Source organism: Lolium perenne, chromosome 3 (genome assembly GCF_019359855.2).
Source record: "Lolium perenne isolate Kyuss_39 chromosome 3, Kyuss_2.0, whole genome shotgun sequence".
In the NCBI taxonomy this organism is placed as follows: domain Eukaryota; kingdom Viridiplantae; phylum Streptophyta; class Magnoliopsida; order Poales; family Poaceae; genus Lolium; species Lolium perenne.
Genome location: NC_067246.2, coordinates 279,921,390 through 279,933,016, shown reverse-complemented (window position 1 = coordinate 279,933,016; position 11,627 = coordinate 279,921,390). Strand labels below are relative to the sequence as shown.

The following is an 11,627-nucleotide window of genomic DNA, read 5'->3' as shown; positions in this document are numbered from 1 at the left end:
ATCTTCAAAAAAAAAAAAAAAAAAAAAAACCGTGAAGATTTGACACTTACTACATGCCCATTCTTCTCAAGAGATCCCATCAAATCTACCGAATCTCTCTAAAGTATTGAGCTGCTGACCTTTGCTTGTACTGGAATACATATTCTTTTCCCTACACTGTACTGTTCCGTAATTCGCTGCAGTAGACTGGGCAGGGGCAGGCTCCGGCACATGAACAAACTCTTTCTAGCTTCACCTTTGACCAAACTCCAGCAGAACAGGACTGCACGCACGCACACAATTGTTCAGAGATAGACTGATTGAGAGTACTGAAAAGGTTTCAGCAATCTGTGGCCAGCGAGTATGAATGCATCTTCTCCCCCACGTCGATGCGCCACGCACAATGGCTCTTCAGGTCTACTAGTAGTTTATGCTTGAAGGCCCTACTTAGGCAAAGGATTAAGCACTAACCAGCATCTAACTCGCAACTTGGTCACAAATCAGCTCGCGACAAGTGTGCTCCCAATCTAGCTAAAGCTCGAGCCATATCCATAACATCTCAGGCAAGGAGGCCAAGACCAAGACAGAGGAGCTCCTCTGAAGAACAAACACTTTTTTCCTCATAGAGGGTAGAATCTTTCTAGTATTTGGTGCATGACAAGGCACTGATGTCGACGTCCGAATTGAAAGAATCGGAACACAGAGACATTCCCAAACCAACCCGTTTCCATGCACCTCCCAGGAATTCCATTATTTCTCGGCGCAAGTGGGGGTTTTCACAAAAAATGGATCGATGGTGCATCATATCTGATATCTGGTCTGGTGGTGCTCTTGTTAGGAATGGAGATACGAGTAAACTAGGATTTGTGTGTGTGATATGTGGAGGAGTATTATGGAGTGAGCGAGAATATACTAGTTGACAAATCAACTCCTCTGTCTCTCTCTCCCCTTGTGCTTTCAACAATAGAAGAGATAGGAAGAAGGGAGGTCGATGGAGGTGTAGAACAACTTCTCAAGCCTCCCCATTTTTAAATAAAAAAGCTTGTGCGCCTTTCTCCATTACTAGTATTCTTTTTGGAAACGTTTTTTCTCTCCCTATTCAATGCTTCTTTAGGTTGAGAGAGTACTTGCCGTCTCAGAGGCGAGAGGCAGAGCTCGACCAATGGGAGTTGAAAGGTGGTTACGAGGAGTGGAGCAGGAGACAGAAACCCTGACAGCAAAGGCCTACCACCACATCCATCTCTCTCCTCCTCCTCTATACCCCGGCCTCCTCCTTGATCACATCTCTCTCTAGCCTGTGAAGGGAAAAAAGATAGACAGGGTCGTAGGACGTGGTGAAGAGGACAAGATCTTCTTTGCAGTACAGTGGATGAAACTCCAAGGCGGATTCAATTTGCCAGTGTGCGCGAACCGAGAAGCGCCGCAGCAGCAGGGGAGCGCCAATCCCATCATTCATCCCCCCCTCTGCCGCCCCTCGCATGCTTGCTCCAGGATGGTATGTACACATGTTCTCTCCCTATTTCTCTCTCTGGTCCTAGCTCTTTCCTCTCCTTCCTCTCCCTTGTAAGCTTGCATGTACCACTCACTCCCCTCTGGTCTCTCGTTGCCAGCAGCAGCAGAAGCAGCAGAGCTGGTGATCATGGTGCAAGGTGAGGAGGAGAGTTCCTGGAGGATGATGGCCAGCGTCCATGACCACGACATACAGCATCTGAACCAAGCAACGCTCGCGTACCATGGAGGACTCCACCAAGCCCATCATCATCACCATCACGCCTCCGCCGCGCCGCCTACCAGTAGCTTCTTGTACTACTGCTCGATCTCTTCTGCTCATTTTCCTTGCAAAAAATTCGTTTCTCTTTTCGAGCTACCTATCCTCTCTAGCTCAAGCTCTTTCTTCATGCAACAGGAGCTAAGCTAAGCTAGCAAGATCAGACCGACTTTTTCCTGCAACTAGTTTTCAAATCCTTGAGTGGGCTATCTACTTGTTTAGTTTTTTTTTGCCTCTCTTCTCGCCTGCCTCCTTTTTAACAAACTTATTCCACGCACACACACACATATATGCTTATGCTCCTCCCATTGGATTACACCTCCAAACGCACGCACCAATTTCTTAATGCCTAAGACCTGAATGAATCCTACAAGTGATTTGGGCACCGAGGCTCCATCTTTTTCTCATCCTTATCTGCCCAGCTCGATCTTATTAACCGTCTCTTGCTTTAGCAGCCTACGCCTTTCCATTCTCGAAAAGCCTTTTTATCCTGTTCGATTGATTTCCTATAGCTACAGCTAGCATAGTAAGCTAGCACTGGTGATGACGAGCTCTGTGCGCTCCTTGTTGGGCAGGGACTTCCAACCCACAGCCGCGGCCGCCGCCTACTTCGGGGAGCTGGAGGAGGCTCTCATCAATGGCGGCGCCACCGCCGGCGGCATCGGCGTCGATCACCGTCACCCCGGCGGCATGATCACGAGCGACGTGCAGACAAAGTGTAAGCTTCTTCTTCCTCCTCCGATTTAACCTTACCCACACACAGAAATAGATCGTTTCCTGTTTTGCTCGCTGCCACACATGGCATGGCGATGCGGGAGACATGCCTCGCCTTTTGCATTCCCACACAGTATAGGCAGTGCGAGTGCCCACTGCACTGCCTCCGCCACATGCGGCTAGCTTGTGTGCGGCATAAATGGTGAGACAAAGACATCAAGGGTGTCGTTCTCCTCCTCCCTCCTCGCCTACAATATCAACAGTGCGGCAGCAGCTTCTTCTCGAGCTTCCCTTTTCCATGTTCCTCTACAGCTCCTTCTCGAGCTTGTCTCTCTCTCTCTCTCTCCGCCATGTTCATCTACAGCTTCTTCCCGGAGGAAGAGAGAGAAGAAGGATGAACAGGATACGGGGAGGACATGAAATCGATGAGGAGCCCGCGTTAATTGAGTTCTCTTTGTATGCATGCAGCAGCGGCAGGATACCTCGCGGGCACGGGCAGGCCCCCCACGCTGGAGATCTTCCCTTCGTGGCCAATGCGACACCAACCACAGCAGCTGCACAGTGTAAGGACCCGCTTCCCATGATCATTCACCACCCGGCCATTTACTTCCCTCTTCTGCTCGTCGCTGAACCCGAGGAAAAAGATGGACTTGTTCCTCCTCTCTCTTGGCTCCGTACCCGCCACCACGAGTAAAGAAACCTGCTAAGAGTGGGGCGAAAACGTGTTCCCTCCCTCGTCTCAGAGCGCGCACATTGATTCGAGTTATTTTCGAGTGTGTGTGTATGTGTGGCGACCACTGATCACTGTAGTCTGCGTTAATGGCTGAACAGGGGAATTCGCAGTCAGTCGGGAGCACCACTGACTCGAGCTCAGCTCGGAACACAATGGCGCAGATGGTGTCCCCAGCCAGCAGCGTCAGGCCCTCGCCGCCCTCCTCCGACGAGCAGCGGCACGAGGTCATGATGGTAACCACTGACGATTACAGCTACAAGCCTGGCGCCCTCGCTGCCGCCGGCCCTCCTCCACCACCTGCCGTCGCTGCTGCCACGGCAAGCTTTCAGCAGCAGATGCAGCTGCACGGAGGAGGAGACCATGACAAGGTACCGCTCCCCCCGCTCTCTTGACCTTTTCCTATCATATCGCAAACGTACTGTACTAGCTAGACCCGCCCCATCCCAAAGAGTTAGCACAGGACACATCGCCTCACTCGCCACTCATTCACTCCGTCCTTGTTACTCCCCCAGCAGAATAATCTTGTCAAATCGCCTTGGCTTCTTGATAGAATAGATGGTGATCAAACTGTTTAAAGGAATTGGTTCCTTGTGGTGGCAGCATTGCTCTGTCGTGTCACCGTCCCCGGACTGGGTTTGCACGGCCGAGCAGCAGTACGTTTGTCATGTTTGTGTACTCATCACACGGACTAGCGCAACAAGCCTACTAGCTACCTGGCTAGATTATGTCTCTATGATAGCGTCTTAAGGTACTAGCGGTACTAGTTAGTGAACACAAGGCATGTGCCCTTTTGCATGCTTGTTTGGGAGGAAATACATAGGCAGCACTTGCATCTCTAGATGATTGATTTGACTAATGACATCTGGTCAATGCTGTATCTGGTTTAGAGGACACACACACACAAACACATCATGCAAATCATGGATGGAACTTGTCACCTTAAATCGCCTTTTGTCGCACCCAGGGTCGGTGGATAGACAGATATAAAAGCGGGATCATCATACCATGATAACCCCCGTCTTATCTATCTCACCTCCCTTGCGCCTTTGCAAAGCGGCAGCGATGGTTATGGAGCTGGGACGGCCAGCAGCATAGCTCGCTGTCTCCGAGCCGTCGGTGTCACCAGGGACAGCTACAGCCAAGAAAGTTATGGAGGGAGATAGATACATGATGGTTTCTGTACTGGCTGCTGCTGAGGTGTTTTGCTGGATCAAAACAATGGATAGGAACTTTGGCTCCAATGCACCATCTTGTTCCCTGTAGCTCCAGCCTGCCGCTGTCTTTGATGTTGAGATGTGGCACTGTTCTGGTATAGGAGAGGAAGGAACGATGCTACTATACACTGCCATGTTGCTCTAATCCCCTGCCTTTTTTTTTGTACAGCGGAAACATGGATCCACAAGAAAAGATGGCAAGTTGGTAGATTCCAAGGTGGGATGGCTACTGTTTATCCAACCCACTCATTGCTTGCTTGCTTGCTGCCTCCTGGAACTGTATCATCTCATCTTACATGGTGGTTAAACTAAAACTCGCAGACGGAAAGGCGATTAGCGCAGAACAGGGAGGCTGCTAAGAAGAGCAGGCTGAGGAAAAAGGTGCCCGCTCAAAACATCCATCCATCTCAATCACCGACACTTCAAATTAATCACTTCTTGGTAAGACTGCCTTTGATTGTCCTTTTTTTTCACAGGCTTATGTGCAGAACCTAGAAACCAGCAGGGTCAGGCTCCAGCAGATGGAGCAAGAGCTCCAGAGAGCCCGGTCTCAGGTTGTTCCAACTCCATTTCTCTTGTCCATTTTCACTGCCTTTGATAAATTATTTCTTATCATTTTTTTCTGCCAAAATTGCTTGGTCCAGGGGATGTTTCTCGGGGGCTGCAGTGCAGCCGGTGACATGAGCCCTGGTAATCAGCGCCCGCCCGTTTAACTTTTTCTTACTCTTACTGCAAATCCTGAAACATCTTTTTTTTTTACTTTTACCTTTTAACCTTAGTAAGTTCTTGCTCCGCCCTAAACAATGCTCCATGCAGGAGCGGCCATGTTCGACATGGAGTACGCTCGGTGGCTGGACGACGACGGCAAGCGGCTGACGGAGCTCCGCAGCGGGCTGCAGGCGCACCTGCAAGACAGCAACCTCGGGCTCATCGTGGATGAGTGCATGCACCACTACGACGAGCTGTTCCAGCTCAAGGCAGAGCTTGCGCGCTCCGACGTCTTCCACCTCCTCACCGGCGCCTGGACCACCCCCGCCGAGCGCTGCTTCTTCTGGATGGGCGGCTTCCGACCGTCCGAGCTCCTCAAGGTCAGTATATCCCTTCTTCCCATGCATAAACGACATTGAAGAATGATCCGTGCACGCACGAACGAACGAACGTACGGCTCTTGAGGCAGCGTCCCGTACTGAGGCTAGCAGCTGCATTGCTATCATGGGCAGATACTGAGCCAGCAGCTGGATCCGCTGACGGAGCAGCAGATGGTGTCGATCTACAGCCTGCAGCAGTCGTCGGAGCAGACCGAGGAGGCGCTCGGGCAGGGGTTGCAGCAGCTGCACCAGTCGCTGGCCGACACGGTGGCCGCCGGCACGCTCAACGACGGCACCGCCGCCCCCAACTACATGGGGCTCATGGCCATCGCGCTGGAGAAGCTCGCAAGCCTCGAAAGCTTCTACCAGCAGGTCAGCATGCATCACTCCTCTTCTTGCACTGCATCATCGATCATCAACTGCCTGAAACTTGCTGTTGTTAGTTCATAACCCATACAAGTAATCTCTTCCATTTTAATCGAATAATACATGAACAAAAAAAATGAACTAAAACTGTAACTACAGTAGAGTGCAGTGGTCCTCCTTTGTAGAAACGCTAGCTGCTGGCCCTACGGAGCCCTGACCTACTTTCTCCATGACAGGCCAACTTTCTTGACAGAAACCAGCAGATTAAACTTGTGGATAAGCATCATTAACACTTTTCAGCATGCATAATCAGCTTGTTATTATAAAACTGAAAACGAGCTAATGCTTCCGGTACAGCCACTTATTCAATTTTTTTCTAGAGGAGTCGGTGGGGGCCAAAGGTTTATTCCTGATCACACATTTGTACGTGCACCGGCATATCTAGCACTACTATATACATGTAGACACATGTCACTTTCTACATAAAGTCAATAGACGAATACATACGGTTGCTACTGTGCATAAACTATGTTCTTTGTGCCTCTACCCCCTTGTTGTGCCGGCCACATATCTTCTCTTGTTTCTATTCGCTTTTCTGTTTGCTGGTACCACAACTGAGGCCCACAAGCATAGCAAGGAAAATCATTTGATGTCTCGTTTATGATGTTCCATGCCTTGCAAAAGTTGCTACGGTTCCAGTCCATGAATAGTGCTCTTATAGGAAAAAAAAACACCTATAGTGGTGAGGAAAAGGACACAGCCACCTAAACTTCAGCTCCATGGACAGGATACTCTGTGATGTTCCATCACAAAGTGTAGAAAATACAATGGTCTTGACTTTTTATGGGTTATCTTCTTTCTCAAGGCCTCAACGGATAAAAGAAGATTGAGACCTCCATTTTGTTTTTCCTGCCTTTCTGAACCCTGATTCCGTTGAAGATATGTTGATTGTAGTTTGTGGATGTAGATATATGAAAGGTATACGGCTAATTAATAATTCTAGGATCATGATTGGAGCAATCATTCTGCATAAAAGTTTCCTATGAAAAGATCGTGAATGTATTTAGATATACTTGCATGAGAAAAAAATCTACTCTCTCCGTCCGGAAACAAGTGACCATATTTGTGTAGATTCGCATCTATTTAGACGTGTTTTAGTGAGTAGATACATGCGAATCTAGACAAATCCGAGTCACTTAAAAATAAATCAAAATGAAGATGACCACAGAAGATACTTCTTAGTTTTCAAAAGTTATGACTTTTGCTCATACTAAACCTAGATATCCCCTTTTTTTTGTTTTCATTCTTTTCAAGTGTGCTAAGATAGATAGTCGACATGTCAAAATCATTTTTCATCTGTTACACCATGAAAGGCCCTAAGCTATCAGAAAAGAACGTCACATTAGAATAATCCTTTGCAAGAAGCTTTGAACCAGCATCCAAAGTAGAATATAGCAGTGAAAAGAACCTAGCATTAGAATATGTATTCGCGTGATCTTGTATATATAATTCCAGCATTATAAGCCGTGTCAAATTCCCAGCCAAGCAAAGATACAAAACTGTATAATATCACATCTCATTATCTTGGGTGACTTACTTGCAAATGTGCAGGCTGACAATCTGAGGCAGGTAACGTTGCATCAGATGCGCCGGATTCTAACAACCCGACAGGCGGCTCGATGTTTCCTCTCCATTGGGGAGTACTACCGCCGGCTACGAGCACTCAGCAGTCTCTGGGCTTCCCGTCCTCGCGAGTAAGATTCTGACTCGCTCGGCTGCAAAAATTGTGCACTTCTTAACTTTGTTCCAAGTTTCAGAAGAAAAAAAAAACATATGTGAAACCCCTCCAGTGAGTCACTTAGTAGTGATTCATTAGAGAGATTTGATATGTGTCTTAAATAAAAGTATATTTAAATGAAATGAACATGGCTGACAATGACTTGCACCTTCTGTTTCTACTGCAACAGGAATTTCATTGGGGCGGAGAGTCTTAGCCCCACAGGACCTGAGCTGCAAGGTATGCACCACCAGCTGCAACAGAATCAGTTCTCAGGATTCTGAGGCATTTCCCAGAAGGTGTAAAATTAGGTGTCGGTGATCTTAGAGAGGAGAGAAAGAGGGATTGTAATGTTCTATCATTGATTAAAGTATTTGAGAAAGCAGCATCACTAGGGGGAAAAGCAGGCAATTGTTGGGGTGCATGTTGAGTGCCTCTCACCTGTTCCAATGGCTATTGAACTGATTGAAGAGTTAGCACAGCCAATTTTGATGCAGAGCAGAGCAAAGCAAAAGCCGGGGATACATGGCTGCTCAAGGAACCGAGCAGACAATTCCACTTACAGAACCAGACAAGAAAATTTCCATTAATCTTGCTAAACACTAACAGTCTGTAGATTAAATACTAAGTTTTCCAAGTTTATTTTGACAAGAGACCTTTAGAGATAACACAAGAAAACATGGCTGGAAGATGAATTTTGGATCCACTCAAATCATTAAAAAAATCACACCAGCTAATCAACAGTAAGTTAAGGACAACAGCTGCAGGTTACTGATTAACACTGATAGCACAATTATTACAGATACCACAGATGGAAACGGGAGATGATTTTTACATGGAAAACACAAACTAATGAAATATTTTATATAGTTTTTTAACAAAACTGCCACGAAAGGTCAACAACAATGTAAAATAATCAGTGGATAACATGAAGAGCAATATTAACGAATACATGTTAACCACCGTAAGGAATCTTATATTAACCTAAACAACAAATCAAAAGAAGCAAGTTCAAAGGTAATAATTGACAAATAAATGAAAAAGAATCAGCTCTGGTTGTGGGTGCTCCATTGGTACCAGATCTCAAGGGACTAAATAACTCAAAATCAGCTGTCATAGCATCTAGCAGAAACTGTTACCAGGCGTGAGATTTTTCATCAGATGCAGATCATTCCAATCATGCAGCTCAGAATTCGAAATCCTAACTTGAAAGCTGCTCATTAACAATGATAGACAGATGGTAAAAAAAAGATGAATACAAGGTGACCATACAAAAGCATCAACATAAGTACACTTCAGAATAACCTCAGTTAACATAGGCAAATCAGGAGACTTCAAAACAAGAACATTTTGTAGATTGAAATGATGTATGCAATCTATATACAAGACGCGCTGGTACAGCTCAAGAAGGCTATGAATAGGTAGCATTTACTTATGAACCGAAAGAGGGGTACCTAGCAGAGATATTGAATGCAACGTACTGAAAACGAGCAAGATACTACACTCCGTTATAAATGTGAATCTAGCAAGCTAGCGGAGAGCCCCCTATTTTCAGAAAAAGGTTACCACAAAACCATTTGCCTGGCAAGCAATCAATGGCAGTTAGGATCGATGAACAGTATGCACAAAAGAAGCTGCACTGCAAGCCACAATAATAGAATATCCATGTATATCCATACAACATACTCGATAACAGATAACTCAGACAATGAAATGCCTTCGAATTTTACTAGGACAACAGTAGATAGTACCAAAGCATGAAGTCATCTCAATTATCACAATTACTGAACAAGTTCATTTCCTGCGAGTTCACTGCTTTCTTCGGGTGTAATCCGAAAGAATCACAGAACTCACATCGGATTCCCCACTTCTTGAATGAGAAAGCAAGTGTTTTGACCATTCCTCTAAGCTTTTGCGATGAAGAGTGTTCATGCTAATAGATGGTCGCTTCTTGCGAATCATTTGCTCAGCCGCCTTCCAATCATCAGCCAATCCCAATGCGACAAGAAGTGCACACATCACGCATACACTTCTACCATGGCCTATTAACAATTTAGCAAATCACTTACATGATGAGCTGCAAGAGATCAGTGTACCAGAAAAGGAAAGAACTTGCTCCCCATTGTATATTGTAGAATTCAGAATATACTTGATATAAAAGCTAACTTAAATTTGAATATTGAACAGCTGCAAACAGTCTAAGACTATTTGGACTGGCCTAGGCTTATTCAAAAGGACATGCTATTAAAGCTATAAGCTTAATACACACAATGTTGTATACATAATGCTAATCTCAAAAAACATTGTAACTTATAACCAAACTCAAACTGAATGGGTGCTTAAGCTTATTTTTCAAGTCCCAAGACTAAACCAGGTCAAACAGGCCCTTGAGATAATGTATGACATTACAATTATATTTGTAATATTCATCATGTATATGCATAAACCTCGTAATCACAGGTATATGATGACCTATATATGACTATGATTTATTGTAGATTGCCATATATCTTTACCATTTAGCCTACAACGTATGCAGGGCAGCTTATCTTCATGTTGAAATGCTAAAATAACCACAACCTAGAAATGAAAATCAGAACCACTTACAATACAACTCAACGGCTTATCCACCTTAAGGCAGTAGATGTGTTTATCAACAATATATCTAGATGTAAGCTGCAGAAATGAATTCAGGAGCATGCAGGCAACCACTATTATATTCAAACACATAAGGGAACACAAGGCTGTTCCTAATCTGGAAGTAACAACAAAATCAGAGACAGCAAACTTACCATAGGCACAGTGAACATACACAGGCTTGTTCTGTGACCGCTTCCTCACGGCCCATCGCACGGCTGACTCGATCTGCGATGGTTGAGGCGCCCTTGTATCCCACGTAGCGACACACAAGTATGAAGTCTCAGTTACAGTTGAGCTCCTCGGCAGCTCACACGTGCAATCGATAACTGCAGGTTCACCAGGTGGCAGGCGCTCAACTGAAGAAGGCCAGCCTCCAACATACACCCCGTCTGCTATCTCGGTGTACAGGGGCTCATTTTTCACAAATCTCCGGAACAGCATGAAGAGATGGATGAAAAGCAGGAACGGCGAGAACATGATCCACGACCACAGGGGGAAGCTTCCGCTGGACGTCTTGCCGAGGAGCAGCGGGAGGTCGATCGACGGATGGGAAGCAATGGAAACAAGCAGCGCAATCATGCAGGCGTATACGAGGGGCAAAGCGAGCAGCTTCATGCCCAGTCCGTGAACGAAATACGCCGCGGAGAGCAAGACTAGAGCCTTCAGCCCGATCAACCGGGATATCCCCCAACCCATCTTCGCAGGCCTTCGACGGAATCCTGGCATCAGGGAGGTATGCAGTCAGTTACAAGTTCAACAGAGGCTCGGATAGGCAGGGACCGTGGTTGGTTCCAGCTAAGACAAAGCTACGCCTCTACAGGGAACTCAGACTACGCTTGCTCAGCGGAACCGATGAGCAAACCGTTGAACGAATCAATGAACATGAACTTCTGCTTACAAAAACGATACTGCACTAGCAACTAGCAATTGGGACTACCTTGCATTATCATTCACACCTGCACGGAGCAGGCAAGCAGCCTTCGTCTAGAACAAGCGCGCTAACTGCAATGTTTTGCGCGAACTACCTGCGAAACAGCTAGATAAGCTACTGCCCTAGGGATTTCGCACATCGGAAAACCTCCAATCGATTCCCCACGAATCAACAACGACCTACGCGATCTGAGCAGGGAGGAGCAATATACCTCCGAGGGGGAAACACCGGAGAACGGGCCGGGGCGTGTGGTCTCCGATCCGAGCCGCGGCGGGTGTAGGTGTGACGACGGCGGACGGGGGCCGGTGCTTGTCGCCTCCGCTGACGGGAAGGATGGCGGAGCAGTGATGACCTGGGCGGTTCTGGTTTGGGGATTTTTTCCACGAAGGACGACGGGCGTCGAGAAAGCAAACCAAA

The 11,627-nt window shown here is 46.7% G+C and overlaps 2 protein-coding genes across 8 annotated transcripts; one reads left to right on the top strand and one right to left on the bottom strand.

Annotated features, from left to right (window-relative positions):
• The first annotated feature begins 1,226 nt into the window (after positions 1 to 1,226).
• On the top strand, positions 1,227 to 8,042 carry LOC127344357 (transcription factor LG2). Of its 5 annotated transcripts, none has more exons than XM_051370598.2 (13): positions 1,227 to 1,474; positions 1,590 to 1,782; positions 2,323 to 2,465; positions 2,933 to 3,024; positions 3,293 to 3,562; positions 4,578 to 4,625; positions 4,730 to 4,789; positions 4,885 to 4,962; positions 5,053 to 5,098; positions 5,225 to 5,496; positions 5,629 to 5,868; positions 7,474 to 7,616; positions 7,830 to 8,042. In XM_051370598.2, the coding sequence occupies exons 2-13, from the start codon at positions 1,619 to 1,621 to the stop codon at positions 7,921 to 7,923; spliced, it is 1,650 nt and encodes a 549-aa protein (XP_051226558.1). In that variant the 5' UTR covers positions 1,227 to 1,474; positions 1,590 to 1,618; the 3' UTR covers positions 7,924 to 8,042. The 5 variants fall into 5 exon arrangements, with proteins under 5 accessions (XP_051226558.1, XP_051226557.1, XP_051226556.1 ...); XM_051370597.2 differs by having other exon boundaries at positions 1,228 to 1,474; positions 1,599 to 1,782; positions 2,930 to 3,024; XM_051370596.2 differs by having other exon boundaries at positions 1,228 to 1,474; positions 1,596 to 1,782; positions 2,930 to 3,024.
• A 1,218-nt stretch (positions 8,043 to 9,260) lies between these two features.
• On the bottom strand, positions 9,261 to 11,627 carry LOC127344361 (uncharacterized). Of its 3 annotated transcripts, none has more exons than XM_051370601.1 (4): positions 11,422 to 11,627; positions 11,217 to 11,304; positions 10,432 to 10,998; positions 9,261 to 9,681 (listed from the first exon to the last, which is right to left on the bottom strand). In XM_051370601.1, exons 2-4 carry the CDS (start codon positions 11,227 to 11,229, stop codon positions 9,449 to 9,451), a joined length of 813 nt encoding a protein of 270 aa, XP_051226561.1. In that variant the 5' UTR covers positions 11,230 to 11,304; positions 11,422 to 11,627; the 3' UTR covers positions 9,261 to 9,448. The 3 variants fall into 3 exon arrangements, with proteins under 3 accessions (XP_051226561.1, XP_051226562.1, XP_051226563.1); XM_051370603.2 differs by lacking the exon at positions 9,261 to 9,681 and adding an exon at positions 9,704 to 10,315; XM_051370602.1 differs by lacking the exon at positions 11,217 to 11,304 and having other exon boundaries at positions 11,422 to 11,626.